Source organism: Cynocephalus volans, chromosome 14 (genome assembly GCF_027409185.1).
Source record: "Cynocephalus volans isolate mCynVol1 chromosome 14, mCynVol1.pri, whole genome shotgun sequence".
NCBI lineage: Eukaryota > Metazoa > Chordata > Mammalia > Dermoptera > Cynocephalidae > Cynocephalus > Cynocephalus volans.
This window is the reverse complement of record NC_084473.1, coordinates 64,193,021-64,210,082: the sequence shown is the minus strand read 5'-3', so window position 1 is coordinate 64,210,082 and position 17,062 is coordinate 64,193,021. Positions and strand designations below refer to the sequence as shown.

The window sequence follows — 17,062 nt, the reverse complement described above, 5'->3', positions numbered from 1 at the left end:
CGGGTGGACGAGATCAGCTTCTGGAGGGGCCTGAATATTAAGGTGAAAAGCCCAGCAAGTTCTCCACCGACCCGGGCGCGTGCTGCCTTCCCGGACCCATCCCCATCAACCGAAACGCTGGAGAAAACTCGTCCCGGAGCGTCCATTTCTAGGTGAGAGCGGGGGTGCGCGTGCGCACTTGGCGGCCCTCCGAGGGCCCGGGACGCGGGCGCCCAAAGGTCCAGAGCGCTCGTCGGGCGTCCTGGTGGCGCGCGCGTGAGGGAGACCGGGTGGGAGACGGCGGGGGGAGCGCAGGAAAGGCAGGGAAGGGGGGGGCAAGGGAGAAATGCGGCAGCCGATCGTCACCACGGGAGAGTTAGTACTTTACAGCAGTAAAACTGGTCTTTGAGGTATGATTCGCTCAACGTAAAATCGACCGTTTAAAAAGCACACAGTTCGGTGGCACTTCGTACATTCCCAAGGTTGTGCACCCGTCACCACTGCCTCATCCAATACCATTTTCATCATCCTAAAAAGAGTCCTCTCTACCCCCTCCCTCCTACTCCTGATCCAGGCAACCGGTAATTTCTACTGATTTGCCCTTTTGGGGACATTTCATATACATGCTGTAAATGGAATCACATAGTGTAACCTTTGGTATCTGGCTCCTTTCACTCAGCATAATTGTTGCAAGTTCATCCGTGTTGTAGACTGTCACTATGTCATTCCTTTTCACGACTGCAGAATATTCTATTTTCTGGACATACCACCTCAGTTCATCTGTTCAAGAGCTGCTGGACACTGGGTTGTTTCTTTAGTCCTTTACACGTAGAGAGAGTTTATTCTGTGCCAGGCAGGCACCTGGCTAAGGTACTCACCCCATTTCACAGATAAAGCGATAGTGTCAAGCATTTGCCCAAAATTAAGTGCTAGCAATTGGGGGAGCAATTTGAACCCAGGCATTCAGACTTGGGAGGTAATAGATTGACATGACAGAACATTAGAAAGATGCAAAAGGCTATTCAGTGGAAATTCACCATTTTCCCCATTTCTCAGCCAAGCACTTCGCCCCTCCCTCAGAGACATCTACTTTAGCCACTTTTTGGATCCTTCCAGAGAACTTTTTTATATGTAGCCCAACATGATGTACGCATCCCAATTTATTGAGTAATCCGTCCGACTGACTTGAAATATCATTTTTGTGTTATTCTAAATGCTTCTGCACTACCCTTTTCAGAACTGTCCTGGCTTTTTTTGCTTACCTTTTATATTTGCCATTTCTCTAGAATCATTTCTATCATCTTCTTTTTCATTTTAAAGTATTTCTTGTGTTTTCATTTACCCTTGTGTTGCGTTTAGTTTGGTGTTTAGTTCTTAGAATATTTAAAATTTTTAATTGTGTACTGAGTTCTCTCAGCTCTTTTCATTCTGATTTATGTCATTTAGGTCTGGGGATGTTACACTGAGACGAGCCCAGTTATCCTGATGGGTACGAAATGCAGGGAATGGGTCTCTGGAACAAGATAACACCCTGACTATGAAAACGGAGGCTTTAGTCAGGATAGAGCTTAACCAAGTTCCAGAGTGTTAGACTGAAGCTCTTTAGGTTCTTCCTCCTACATTTGAGATTCATTTTAGAGGTTAAGATGATGCTGAGACTGGGAGCTAGAGTTAAGTGGCTAGAAACTGTGGAGAGAAAATCGTTACAGAGGCAAGGAACCAGGAGAGACGAAACTATGAGAAACATTTGCCTAAATAGAATTGAATGTTGCAACTGAGCATTTTCATATGTAAACACGTTGTTGTTCTTACCACGCTCCTCCCTATCCATATCACCCACCCAAACATGTAGTAGCTATGGATGCCCTTGATTTCTGTGGGACCACAGAGAAAATCGACACTGCTTGGCTTGCAGACACTTCGTATACATTGTTAGCCTCACATTCCATGTTAGTATTATGGAAGTAAGCTATGTGAGAGGGGAAGCTAAGCTCAAAGGGAAAAACACTTGGAAAGTTAAACCATATGTCTACCCTGCCACACCTTTCACAATTTCTTCTCAGATAAGCATCACCCCCACAGACGCACACATACAATCACTGAAATTGCATAAGAAGCAGTAGGAGCATGACGGGAAGAGATGGGAAAAATAAGTCTATAAAAGCAATACTGATCGTTACAGGTCCCACCTATCAATGTATCTTCTTCTGGGCTCTTAGCATCTTGTATCGAATGCTACCTTCTCACTGCCACTAGAAAAGTCCCCAGAAAGATGGTTCTAGGCGTGCCTGAAAGCTTGCCACCAAGAAAAATGATTCTAGCCACGCATTTCCTCCCCCAAACCAGCTTAATCCACATATCAACCGTTAGCAACTCAGCCTTAACTCACTTTATCACGGTCACAAGAGAAGTTGGTGAGAAAAGCACTAAACAGGGGAACAAAAGCAAAGGCAACCAGGCCAAGTGGGCTGACAGCAACATCTGTTCCTTATGCTCAGGCACATAAGTTACACCACACTTACTGTGGTATAGCTCACCAGAATGCCTTTTTCACGGACCCCTCTTTAATTTTCTCCACAAAATCCATCAGGTCAAGTTAGTTTGCGATGTTTCAATATAATCTAATCAAGAGAAAAGAACATGCAATATGTCTTCCAGGGTTGGATTCTTGAAACATAGGACTAGGGGTGGAAAAAAAAACATGTAGAAAAACCAAAGCATTTAAAAGCAATCCCTATTCTACAAACATAATAATGAATGGCATACATAAGGTAATATGACATAAAACAAAAAAAGCAAATCCATTTATGACTATTCTCTTCAGTGCACAAATCCATGGCAGGTTCTGGATTCTCTAGCTACATAAAACATATACACGTCAAAAACGTATATCTACACACACACACACACCCACCCACCCACCCACACTCACACACACACACACACACACACACACACACACACACACACACACACACACACACACACACACCACACACATTGAATTGTCTGTTCTGCTAGTACAAAATGAGGCCAAAGAATGCCAACTTTTTTCTTACAGAAACCAAAAAGTACATGAGTCTCTTTTTTTCCTGTGCCCTTGCCTTACCCGTTCCCTATTTTCCATCGATGTCTTCTTTCTCTAACTATTCTTCTCTTCATTTTGCCTGGCATTGCACTCAAGCATGGCATAGGAAAAATCCTAGATGCCCAAGATTCTCCAGTGGCTGTTTTCAAGGGAGAGGAAGCTACAGTAACTGCCACACTGGATTCTCTCGAGTGAGAAGAGAGAAAATATCCCAAATGCTTCCCACGTATAAAAGAGCAGGATGGCAGAATGTCTATGAAGAGGTGCAAGGAGCCAGAGGTAGCAACTTATGGGCAAAAGAATTGTGACCACAGAGCAGAAGAAGGAACGTCTGCAGTTACCTGTATCATCTACCACTCTGGTGTTGGCTTTGACTAGGCAGAGTCCATTATTCAAAGCATCGGGGCATTGAAGGGAAGACCGCTGCTTCTTGAAGTTTGCAGGAAGTAACATCCACGAGTATAAGAAGGCAACATCAAGGCTCATCTCAGAAACAATGCCTAAAATGAAGGGGAAGAAAGGAGAGCAGAAGAGAGTTGCAAGTCCGATCTGGCACCACCTGGCCCGGCCCAGCCCAGCCCAGCCCAGCCCAAGGAAGGTAGGATTCAAGGAGAAGAAACTAAGGGAAGAGCCGTGGATTACATCATTCCCTACAAGGCACACTCACCCTAGTCTTCAACCAAGGCACAGAAAGAGCCCTTTAATCCCTTCCTTTGCTCCCTGAAAGTTGCAGTAATTTCACTAAGCAAAATAACTGAAATAGTTTCAGAACAACTGCTATTGCTTACACTATGTGTCCCTTTCCTTCCTCCCCAAGGATATTAATTAACTGAATATGTAATATCTACTTAGAAATGTATAATATTATATATTCCATTAAAAATAACATACAAAATATAAATGACTCTTAGTTAATTATATTAATGAACATCTATAAGAAGCTCTGAGATGATCTAGGGGAACGTGGAACTATCATGTCTGCCTTGCAGTATTTAACCTCCCCAGAGTTCAGACATTTAGATGCTGCTCCTGCCACTCTCTCCGTCCAATCTCACCTTCCTGTTGGAAATTTGACGTCTCTATTGGCTACCGGATACCTTTAAACTGCCTGTTTTGTGACATCATTTGCCCACCAACCTACTGCCACCTGGTAGAATCTTGGGGTTTCCATGGAGTTGTGTGTCAATAAACTCGAATCATCGCCAGTGGCCAGTGGCCAGTGATCGGTAACCTCTGTACTGGACACATGCGCCCTTTGGCTTCTGCCACCCAGACATCCTCCAGTATCGTCTCCTCATCCTGTGTGTCCTCAGTTGACGTTTCCTCGTCTCTCTCCATGTCAGGTAAGGACAGGAACTTTCTAGTGTTTCATTGGATTTCTTCCCCCTAAAGTTAGTAGTACAGTCAAGACACTTTAGAATAATGGGGTAAAGTATTGAGCCAGAAATCTGGAAACCTCATTTCAGTTTTGGCTCTGGCATGTACTAGCTGTGTAACTTCGGACAAACCATTTACTCTCTCACAAAATCTGTTTCCTCATATGTTATATTAGGATAATAGATTGGTTATTCTTTCTGGACCCTTTCCTTTCTAATGTTAGATCTTAAAGAGCTTGTGCACAGAAAATGAAATTAGACACTTCTTGAGACTGTTTGCTTCAAGAGAAACAGAGAAAAAGCCTCGGTGGTGTAGAAAACTAACAACATCTACCAAGAGGTTTCATCTGTAATTGTCTCCCTGTAGTAATATATTAACTCCAGTATTTCAAATTCAGTGCTGTTCAAAAAGTAACATTCACTTGTTGTGGCGTTTTCTGTGTAAACTAGGTGAAGACATATAGGGAGAGGGGATGGAGAGTAGCGGGCCAGAAGGAGACAGATGTTCTTGGGGCAAGGAAGTTTGGCAACTATTTTCATCCAGCACAGGCCAACAGGAACTGACAGGGGCAAGTGAATGTAAAAATGAGGAAGGAGAAACTAGATGAAAGAGGTGGAGAGCACGCAGGAGTTCTCAGGAAAAAAGAAGGCAGTTTGTGATGGAATGCTGAAGGGGACTCGAGATTTTATATGAAAGGGGCACGAGCATAGAGGGAAATCTCCTCAGAGCAGGGCAAAATGAAGTCAGCAAGTGCTTAGATGACCGGACTAAGAAGGAAACTAAGGCTACAGCAGGGTGTCACTAGGAAAAGCAGCTCACCAGGAAAGTCATATGTAGTTGCCTGGTTTTTTTCTGTTTCTTCTTTGAACTCAGATGACACTTGACAGTTTTATAAATGAACAGTGAAGAAATGGTTTAGAAATGATGTTTCGCATAAACAAAAAATTAAGAAAAGTGGTTATCTAGGGGGCTGGAGGGAACAGAATTTTAAGTGTTTTTTTTCCTGATTTTTAAACCGTATGGATTATTCTCATATTGAAAATAAAATTGTGTGTTTCAAAAATGATGTATCCTAACTTGCATCAGAAGGACAAATTCCTTTGCGTGCTAAGTAGGTTTCAAGTAAAGGCTGCTTTTCATCTTTACAATTATTTTCTTCCTGAATCAGAGTGCGTACTGATGAACAGTCATTAACCATTTTTAGACTTAAGAATATAAAGAACTACCTACCTAAGAATAAAAAGAAAATGTCAAGCACCACATCTGTAATTCCGCATTTATCCGAACAAATTCGTGGAGTCCTTTGGGTTGTTTTTAAAACTGGATTCTTTTTAGGTGATCTTTTTAGGCTTTGGGGTGACATTTTCTTAGATGTTGACGATGATTATAATCTATGTTTGCAGGATAAATATAAAAACCTTCATGATACTTTTCTTTCTCCTTATGTGGCTCTATCAATTGAACTATCTATTTCAACTAGGATTAATATCTGCTACTTGCTGGGTAATATTCAGAGAAATAGGAATAAGCACAATAAAGGAATTCCTTTATGGTTATTGTTTTGCCCTCTGCTTTTACCAGTTTTTATTAAAATATTTGCCGGCAGATATTATGGCTCCCTATATATTCGCATTTACTGCATTTTCCTGCTTATTACACCTTTATATTAATATGGCTTCTCTGTCTATGTGTATTGGTTCATTCAAAGTCACCTTCTATCGTGGTCTGTTCTTGGTTAGCAGTACTGTCTGAAGTAGAGGAGCCAATATTCACTTTCATAATATTACATCTATGGTAACAGAACTTCATTTATGATTAAAATTACTAAGCTTTGATTCCTGCTGTAGTCATTATAGCTCAACTTTCATTAATAGCTATGTGTTCCTTTTCGTAGTGGGATGTTATGCGTTTTTCATGATTTTTGTCGTATTGTCTTTCCACAACTTCATGATCTTCCTTTCTACAAGTCATATGTATTACCTTCATACATGTATGAATGATACCAGGTATTATTATGATGATCACTTTTTAGATGAGTAACCTAAAGCTCACAGAGTTTCAATAACGATTTTTTTTTTTTCACAAAAGCATTTCTTGAGAAACACTCAGGTAGTCATTTTGATTTGGATCAGAAGCTAGGTTTGAAGAGGGTAAAGAATGGTCCTTTACATTTACCAACTGGACGGGCTTACATGTGAACTCTAGGAAATGGCATGTGACCAACGCAAGCAAAATGAGACCGAAGATTACAATAGTAGTAGCTGTACAGTTTTCTAATGGACAAAATAAAATTGCCTGTATTTAACGTTGTATTTCTCCCTGGTTCTGGCCTTTGCTCAGAGCAAGAGTACTATCAATGGAGTCAGGGTCTGTAACCTGGTAATGATACTAACAAAATGAGAGAACCTGACTAAGTCAATCTGACCTCTGTGAGCCTCAGTTTCCTCACTTGTAATATGAGAATGTTCAAACTGAAGTTTGCTAAGGGCCTCCTGCTTCTGAAATGCTTCGATTCTAGGAGATAATTACGAGGCCATGCTAGTACCCGCTGAAGGGAAAGACAGGGCAGGGAGAAGTTTGCTTCTAACCTGGGAACAACATATGTAGCAGACCACTTGGGTCTTCTGCACATCTGTGCCCAGGTTGGAGCAGAGGCAGTTCCTCAGAAGAGTACCAAAGTGTTCCAGCACTTACGGACATCATCAGCTTTGATTTTTGGTATCTCAGTGAGCATTGGTATTAGAGACTTCCTGATTGCAACAAGCTTAACATAATGCTGTTCCTTAAAGAAAGTGAAAGTTTATCAATCTCATCGATCTTTCATCACCCTTTTGTTTCCTGCAGAAAATTTCCAAAATCCATCTGTACTTGGAGCTGCAAATTCTCTTCAGCTCTCTCTTCCTGTGGTGAACAATGCAGTTTCCATAAAAGGAAGTGTCTGCAACTTTTCCAGCACCCGTGCACCAGCTGTCAATTCGGCATGGCTACTGCCATCAGCCTCTGGCACCTCTTTCCAGCCACTCATAGGTAGTGCCTACCCTTACCCACATTCTAGCACAGCTATGTTGTCTGGGGTGACTGGCCAGAGCCAGATCTCCACTTCAGCTGCCTCCTATCCAGGTATTCTTAAGTGGGATACCACAGGAAGCACTGAAAAGAAGTCATCTTCACTTGAAGACTACACTGTGATTGTCATTGACCAAGACACAGCTGCTTCTGCCACGTCTATGGCAGCCCAGTATGATAAAACTTCAGTTGCCAATACTGTGGTCCCTCTGTATCCATCACTGTCTGCCAGCCTTGCTCAGGGGACACCATCTCAGATTCCAAATCAGGGACATAGCCTGTCACTTCCCTACCAGGAAGGAAGCCAGATGTATTACTATAATCAAGGCACATTGGGGCCTCTACTGTGTGGAGAGCTTGGCCCCTGCCTGCAGTCCTATGGCTCTGTGTCGTACACGGGAAGCAGGGCCTCTGCCCCTCAACCAGAGATAGTGATGGTGCTGGAGGAGTTTCAGGCCACAAATGTCCTAACACCAGTCTCCACGTCTGGAACCTACAACTCGGTGTCCGCTCAATCCATGGCAGAAATACCTTTTCAAGGTGAGTCCAAACAGCAAGAAGGGAGAGGACTTAAGTCAGCATTGCAAAGGAGGGTCAAGTCTGCAGCTGAGAAGTGGTGAGTCCACAGATAGGTAGAGTTTAGGTCCTGAGAGTTTAACCACCACCATTGATCAGTGCTCTCCACTTTCAGACTCTATATAGGTGGGAAGGTGGGATACTACAATGCCATCTATGCTACACACAAGAGAACATCAAGAACACACCAAGGGATGCCTCACTCTTTGCTGCCGTGCTCCTCAGTCTCCCTACACCACCACACTGTAATTAAGGGCCTTCCCTGATCTACTGCTTTAGTCTCTTTGGAAGGCACTTCAGAATTCTTATGTGGTAGTGACAGTTGAATTTCCCTTAATGTACACCAGGATTTCAGACCTTGTGTTCAGAGATCCTGCCCATAGCAAGCCGGCTCAGAATGCGTCCTTGCTTGTGTATTTCATGAGCAAGGGCTCCACTCTCTGTCCCGGTCCTTGACATGAAGTGTTCTTATTCCCTCAGAAGAGTGGAGAGAATTGAAAGGACTGTATATGAGAATACTAGGCTGTATAAAACATTTCATAGTTCAAAAATCACGTTCACTTTTTAGTCACTTACCACAACCCTATGAAATACCAAGAAAACCGACAAACCATGAGATCAAATGATCACAAGCAAAGTAGACCGGTCCCTGCCTATCTTTTAACACAAGGTCCTGTCCATGGTCCTTAAGAAGAGCTAGTGGAAATGCCTTGCCCACTGTTGGAAGGTGCCTGATTGCTGTGTATGTATGTAGGGGGAGTATCTCACTTACCCAGGGACTGACGTTTTCCTTGATTCCTTTGTAGTGATGGAAACTTCCTTTGGGATGGAGACTTCCCTGGGATTGCAACCTTCAAGCAAGGAACAAGCAGAGCATAAGAATTCGGATGAGATGAAAACCAAGGTTTCGAAGCCTCTGGATGACGACCAGATCCCAATAGAAAACCAAGATCTTCCACTACTCCCTTTAGAAATCCCTGACATTCACCAGATTCTAGCGTGCATTGATCCTCCGGGACAAAAGGAACCTCCTGGTCCTGACAATGCCAGTCTCGGAAAGAACAGCCTTAGTCTTGAGGACCAAGGGACACTTGAAAATGGGATTGAGCCCAGCAGTGGTTTTCAGAACACTCCTAAACTGGTGGAAGATATTCACCTTCCCCAGCTCTCGAATTCCTTGAAATACCTTGACCAATCCAAAGATCTCACAGCCATCAAAGCCAAAGACACCAGAGCCATCAAGATGGATCACGTGCAGGACAAGACGAGTACCATAACGGGTCCCTTCAATCAGGTCAGGAAGAACAGGCGTAAAGCCTCCGAACATATGAGTGGTGCTCCCAGAGCCAAAAGCCAGCCAAAGAACCCAGAGTGCCTGTTAGGGGAAGAAGTGGTTGTTTGCAGTGCTGCAGCCAGTGACAGGGCTCCTGTGAATGCGGTCAAGCATCCTAAGAGCGAACCTGAGAATGGTGCCTCTAGCAGGATGAGCAAAACTAAGAGCCACGGGCAGGAAAAAAACAAAAGATCAAGAGAAAATCAGTCCAGGAAAGCTGAAGAGAGTAAGCAGCCAGGGAACAAAGTCCAGGCAGAAGGGAAGCCAACTATTCCCAGGATGAAGCGGAAGAAAAATCAACCTGACCTTAGCCAAGAGGTCTTCAAAAAGCCTCGAAGCAGCCTAGGCATGCACATGCTGGAGTCTGTGCAGGTTTTTCATGCACTGGGGAGGAAGAATGACAAGAAAGCTGGGCTCTCTTCCTCTCGGGCCCTAGGAAACTCTAGCAACACCAGAGAACCCCAGCCAGCCCGAGCTATCAAACGACAGCCGGATACCCCATGGAAGGGTAAAAGTCCTGAGAAAACTCAAGTCAAAGCCCAGAAACGAGATGGCAGTGCTGAAGAGGAGTCTCCATCTCCATCCCAGTTTGAGCTGCCACCTCCTGGGAAGGTCAGGCTGATACCTTTGCCTTTTCTGACCCTGGACAGGCCTCGACCTCGACCTGCTCCTCGGAGGCCACAGTCTCTGGCCTCACATAGGCCTGCTATGGCTTACTCTGCCCAGCCTGGTGCTACTAACTCAGCCAATCCATCCCAACCAGCTCCTGCCAATGCATCCTTGACAGGTCCTGCCAGGCCAGCTCAGCCAATTCCAATCAACACAACCCAACCAGGTTTGACCAACCCTAGGTCGCCCAGTGTCCCTCAGAGGGCTGCTTCTGGGCCCGCACCCGACAAAACATCATCCTGCACTTCTCTGCGGCAGGGGCCCGTTTCCACTGCTGTGACTAAACTCCAGCCACCACCCAAGCCTCAAACCCAATATCCACTCCAAGACTTGCGCTACCAACGAATTCCATGGAGGAATCCAAATGTTCCTGAGCCAGAAATGTCAACGCCCATTACAAAAGAGCAGAGGCCAGAGCGCGAGGCCATGAAGAAGCTGGCTCAGCAAGAGCGTGAGCATGCTGCCAAATGTACATCTTTGGGGAAAGTGCAGTATTTCATCGAGAAGGAAAAAGAGATGGAAATGGCTAGATACTATGGCTATGCAAAATAAGAGCTTCTAAGATTGTTGGTGCCACTTTGGGTACCAGCTGGTTTTCCGCATATATATGGAGATAGACACAAGATAGATATAGATAGATAGATAGGAATATAGATAGATATAATATGCACATAGATAGATAGATACAAATTTCCCTCTTCTGATATATTTTTAAACCTTAATGAAACTGAATAAACACATGTCCTAGAATTAATAGCTGAGTAATACAAAAGCCTGTTGAGTTTTCCGATGCTCTTTACTGTGGTTTTTCCTTGGTGGTCGTGGTGGGGATCAAAGGCTGCTTTAGAGAGAAGGAAAGGAAACTTGGGTGGAAGAACAGGAAATAAAGGGATAAGACCTGAGGAGAGAGGAAGCAGCCCAGTTCAGGACTAGGAAGGCCATAAGGAGAGAGGTTTTATGGGCTCATAGAAAGAATCAGAAATAGGGGAAATGGCAAAAGTGAGATGCAGAGTCTGAGGTTAGGTGAAAAGAGTAAAATTTGGATAAAGTTGAAGAAGGCTGAAGAGCAGTCTGGGCTGAACAGAAGAAATGTAAAAAATCTCTGACACAGGATGGCTTTATGTCTCATGACCTACCAGATAGCTTTTGAGAAAATACGATCAGGACATATCTCCAACGGGTTTGGGTTACCTTATGCATGTGTGAGTAGAGCTGGGAAAGGTGAATACTAAACACAGGGGAATCTACCAGGGGAGTGGCAAGAGCTCACAGATTTCCTGCAGGCAGGTGATAACCTGGGGCCTAGCAAAGTGAATCGCAGCAGCATGAGGCTCACCCAAAACAGGGCCTGGAATATAAATCTCTATGCACTCAACACCTATGAACCGGGCCGGAAAGATGTATTACTTCAGTTAAACTTGGCAACGTGCAAGGCCAATATTATTTACCGCCCTGCCACTTCAGTAGCAGGTTCAGCTGGGGCTGGGGTCCAATTGCACGCAAAGGAGCAAGGCCTCCATTGGAAGCCTACGAGCCCACCAAGTCCTCAGTGTTTGCAAGCGCCCACAGGCGGTCAACCTGGCTTTCAGAGCACAGCATCTGGAGGTTTCGGGTGGACGAGATCAGCTTCTGGAGGGGCCTGAATATTAAGGTGAAAAGCCCAGCAAGTTCTCCACCGACCCGGGCGCGTGCTGCCTTCCCGGACCATCCCCATCAACCGAAACGCTGGAGAAAACTCGTCCCGGAGCGTCCATTTCTAGGTGAGAGCGGGGGTGCGCGTGCGCACTTGGCGGCCCTCCGAGGGCCCGGGACGCGGGCGCCCAAAGGTCCAGAGCGCTCGTCGGGCGTCCTGGTGGCGCGCGCGGGAGGGAGACCGGGTGGGAGACGGCGGGGGGAGCGCAGGAAAGGCAGGGAGGGGGGCAAGGGAGAATTGCGGCAGCCGATCCTCACCACGGGAGAGTTAGTACTTTACAGCAGTAAAACTGGTCTTTGAGGTATGATTCGCTCAACGTAAAATCGACCGTTTAAAAGCGCACAGTTCGGTGGCACTTCGTACATTCCCAAGGTTGTGCACCCGTCACCACTGCCTCATCCATACCATTTTCATCATCCTAAAAAGAGTCCTCTCTACCCCCTCCCTCCTACTCCTGCTCCAGGCGACCGGTAATTTCTACTGATTTGCCTTTTGGGGACATTTCATGTACATGCTGTAAATGGAATCACATAGTGTAACCTTTGGTATCTGGCTCCTTTCACTCAGCATAATGTTTGCAAGTTCATCCATGTTGTAGACTGTCACTATGTCATTCCTTTTCACGACTGCAGAATATTCTATTTTCTGGACATACCACCTCAGTTCATCTGTTCAAGAGCTGCTGGACACTGGGTTGTTTCTTTAGTCCTTTACACGTAGAGAGAGTTTATTCTGCGCCAGGCAGCACCTGGCTAAGGTACTCACCCCATTTCACAGATAAAGCGATAGTGTCAAGCATTTGCCCAAAATTAAGTGCTAGCAATTGGGGGAGCAATTTGAACCCAGGCATTCAGACTTGGGAGGTAATAGATTGACATGACAGAACATTAGAAAGATGCAAAAGGCTATTCAGTGGAAATTCACCATTTTCCCCATTTCTCAGCCAAGCACTTCGCCCCTCCCTCAGAGACATCTACTTTTGCCACTTTTTGGATCCTTCCAGAGAACTTATTTATATGTAGCCCAACATGATGTTCGCATCCCAATTTATTGAGTAATCCGTCCGACTGACTTGAAATATCATTTTTGTGTTATTCTAAATGCTTCTGTTTATTTGCACTACCCTTTTCAGAACTGTCCTGGCTTTTTTTGCTTACCTTTTATATTTGCCATTTCTCTAGAATCATTTCTATCATCTTCTTTTTCATTTTAAAGTATTTCTTGTGTTTTCATTTACCCTTGTGTTGCGTTTAGTTTGGTGTTTAGTTCTTAGAATATTTAAAATTTTTAATTGTGTACTGAGTTCTCTCAGCTCTTTTCGTTCTGATTTATGTCATTTAGGTCTGGGGATGTTACACTGAGACAAGCCCAGTTATCCTGATGGGTACGAAATGCAGGGAATGGGTCTCTGGAACAAGATAACACCCTGACTATGAAAACGGAGGCTTTAGTCAGGGTCGGGCTTAACCAAGTTCCAGAGTGTTAGACTGAAGCTCTTTAGGTTCTTCCTCCTACATTTGAGATTCATTTTAGAGGTTAAGATGATGCTGAGACTGGGAGCTAGAGTTAAGTGGCTAGAAACTGTGGAGAGAAAATCGTTACAGAGGCAAGGAACCAGGAGAGACCAAACTATGAGAAGCATTTGCCTAAATAGAATTGAATGTTGCAACTGAGCATTTTCATATGTAAACACGTTGTTGTTCTTACCACGCTCCTCCCTATCCATATCACCCACCCAAACATGTAGTAGCTATGGATGCCCTTGATTTCTGTGGGACCACAGAGAAAATCGACACTGCTTGGCTTGCAGACACTTCGTATACATTGTTAGCCTCACATTCCATGTTAGTATTATGGAAGTAAGCTATGTGAGAGGGGAAGCTAAGCTCAAAGGGAAAAACACTTGGAAAGTTAAACCATATGTCTACCCTGCCACACCTTTCACAATTTCTTCTCAGATAAGCATCACCCCCACAGACGCACACATACAATCACTGAAATTGCGTAAGAAGCAGTAGGAGCATGACGGGAAGAGATGGGAAAAATAAGTCTATAAAAGCAATACTGATCGTCACAGGTCCCACCTATCAATGTATCTTCTTCTGGGCTCTTAGCATCTTGTATCGAATGCTACCTTCTCACTGCCACTAGAAAAGTCCCCAGAAAGATGGTTCTAGGCGTGCCTGAAAGCTTGCCACCAAGAAAAATGATTCTAGCCACGCATTTCCTCCCCCAAACCAGCTTAATCCACATATCAACCGTTAGCAACTCAGCCTTAACTCCCTTTATCACGTTCACAAGAGAAGTTGGTGAGAAAAGCACTAAACAGGGGAACAAAAGCAAAGGCAACCAGGCCAAGTGGGCTGACAGCAACATCTGTTCCTTATGCTCAGGCACATAAGTTACACCACACTTAATGTGGTATAGCTCACCACAATGCCTTTTTCACGGACCCCTCTTTAATTTTCTCCACAAAATCTATCAGGTCAAGTTAGTTTGTGATGTTTCAATATAAGCTAATCAAGAGAAAAGAACATGCAATATGTCTTCCAGGGTTGGATTCTTGAAACATAGGACTAGGGGTCGAAAAAAAAATGTAGAAAAACCAAAGCATTTAAAAGCAATCCCTATTCTACAAACATAATAATGAATGGCATACATAAGGTAATATGACATAAAACAAAAAAAGCAAATCCATTTATGACTATTCTCTTCAGTGTACAAATCCATGGCAGGTTCTGGATTCTCTAGCTACATAAAACATATACACGTCAAAAACATATATCTACACACACACACACAAACACACACACACACACACACACACACACACACACACACACACACACACACCACACACATTGAATTGTCTGTTCTGCTAGTACAAAATGAGGCCAAAGAATGTCAACTTGTTTCTTACAGAAACCAAAAAGTACACGAGTCTCTTTTTTCCTGTGCCCTTGCCTTACCCGTTCCCTATTTTCCATCGATGTCTTCTTTCTCTAACTATTCTTCTCTTCATTTTGCCTGGCATTGCACTCAAGCATGGCATAGGAAAAATCCTAGATGCCCAAGATTCTCCAGTGGCTGTTTTCAAGGGAGAGGAAGCTACAGTAACTGCCACACTGGTTTCTCTCGAGTGAGAAGAGAGAAAATATCGCCAATGCTTCCCACGTATAAAAGAGCAGGATGGCAGAATGTCTATGAAGAGGTGCAAGGAGCCAGAGGTAGCAACTTATGGGCAAAAGAATTGTGACCACAGACCAGAAGAAGGAACGTCTGCAATTACCTGTATCATCTACCACTCTGGTGTTGGCTTTGACTAGGCAGAGTCCATTATTCAAAGCATCGGGGCATTGAAGGGAAGACCGCTGCTTCTTGAAGTTTGCAGGAAGTAACATCCACGAGTATAAGAAGGCGACATCAAGGCTCATCTCAGAAACAATGCCTAAAATGAAGGGGAAGAAAGGAGAGCAGAAGAGAGTTGCAAGTCCGATCTGGCGCCACCTGGCCCGGCCCAGCCCAGCCCAGCCCCGCCCAGCCCAGCCCAGCCCAAGGAAGGTAGGATTCAAGGAGAAGAAACTAAGAGAAGAGCCGTGGATTACATCATTCCCTACAAGGCACACTCACCCTAGTCTTCAACCAAGGCACAGAAAGAGCCCTTTAATCCCTTCCTTTGCTCCCTGAAATTTGCAGTAATTTCACTAAGCAAAATAACTGAAATAGTTTCAGAACAACTGCTATTGCTTACACTATGTGTCCCTTTCCTTCCTCCCCAAGGATATTAATTAACTGAATATGTAATATCTACTTAGAAATGTATAATATTATATATTCCATTAAAAATAACATACAAAATATCAATGAATCTTAGTTAATTATATTAACGAACATCTATAAGAAGCACTGAGATGATCTAGGGGAACGTGGAACTATCATGTCTGCCTTGCAGTATTGAACCTCCCCAGAGTTCAGACATTTATATGCTGCTCCTGCCACTCTCTCCGTCCAATCTCACCTTCCTGTTGGAAATTTGACCTCCCTATTGGCTACCGGATACCTTTAAACTGCCTGTTTTGTGACATCATTTGCCCACCAACCTACTGCCACCTGGTAGAATCTTGGGGTTTCCATGGAGTTGTGTGTCAATAAACTCGAATCATCGCCAGTGGCCAGTGGCCAGTGATCGGTAACCTCTGTACTGGACACATGCGCCCTTTGGCTTCTGCCACCCAGACATCCTCCAGTATCGTCTCCTCATCCTGTGTGTCCTCAGTTGACGTTTCCTCGTCTCTCTCCATGTCAGGTAAGGACAGGAACTTTCTAGTGTTTCATTGGATTTCCTCCCCCTAAAGTTAGTAGTACAGTTAAAGACACTTTAGAATAATGGGGTAAAGTATTGAACCAGAAATCTGGAAACCTCATTTCAGTTTTGGCTCTGGCATGTACTAGCTGTGTAACTTCGGACAAACCATTTACTCTCTCACAAAATCTGTTTCCTCATATGTTATATTAGGATAATAGATTGGTTATTCTTTCTGGACCCTTTCCTTTCTAATGTTAGATCTTAAAGAGCTTGTGCACAGAAAATGAAATTAGACACTTCTTGAGACTGTTTGCTTCAAGAGAAACAGAGAAAAAGCCTCGGTGGTGTAGAAAACTAACAACATCTACCAAGAGGTTTCATCTGTAATTGTCTCCCTGTAGTAATATATTAACTCCAGTATTTCAAATTCAGTGCTGTTCAAAAACTAACATTCACTTGTTGTGGCGTTTTCTGTGTAAACTAGGTGAAGACATATAGGGAGAGGGGATGGAGAGTAGCGGGCCAGAAGGAGACAGATGTTCTTGGGGCAAGGAAGTTTGGCAACTGTTTTCATCCAGCACAGGCCAACAGGAACTGACAGGGGCAAGTGAATGTAAAAATGAGGAAGGAGAAACTAGATGAAAGAGGTGGAGAGCACGCAGGAGTTCTCAGGAAAAAAGAAGGCAGTTTGTGATGGAATGCTGAAGGGGACTCGAGATTTTATATGAAAGGGGCACGAGCATAGAGGGAAATCTCCTCAGAGCAGGGCAAAATGAAGTCAGCAAGTGCTTAGATGACCGGACTAAGAAGGAAACTAAGGCTACAGCAGGGTGTCACTAGGAAAAGCAGCTCACCAGGAAAGTCATATGTAGTTGCCTGGTTTTTTTCTGTTTCTTCTTTGAACTCAGATGACACTTGACAGTTTTATAAATGAACAGTGAAGAAATGGTTTAGAAATGATGTTTCGCATAAACA

The 17,062-nt window shown here is 44.1% G+C and overlaps 1 protein-coding gene across 1 annotated transcript in view; it reads left to right on the top strand.

The window, feature by feature from the left end:
• Positions 1 to 10,625, top strand: part of LOC134362538 (uncharacterized protein C2orf78-like) — a gene marked incomplete at its 3' end in the record, with an annotated part of 29,703 nt that extends 19,078 nt beyond the window's left edge. Inside the window, exon 4 of the mRNA XM_063077775.1 lies at positions 8,967 to 10,625. Coding sequence (XP_062933845.1) covers positions 8,967 to 10,625 — 1,659 coding nt within the window. The remainder of the gene's footprint in view (positions 1 to 8,966) is intronic.
• Between the last annotated feature and the right edge of the window lie 6,437 nt (positions 10,626 to 17,062).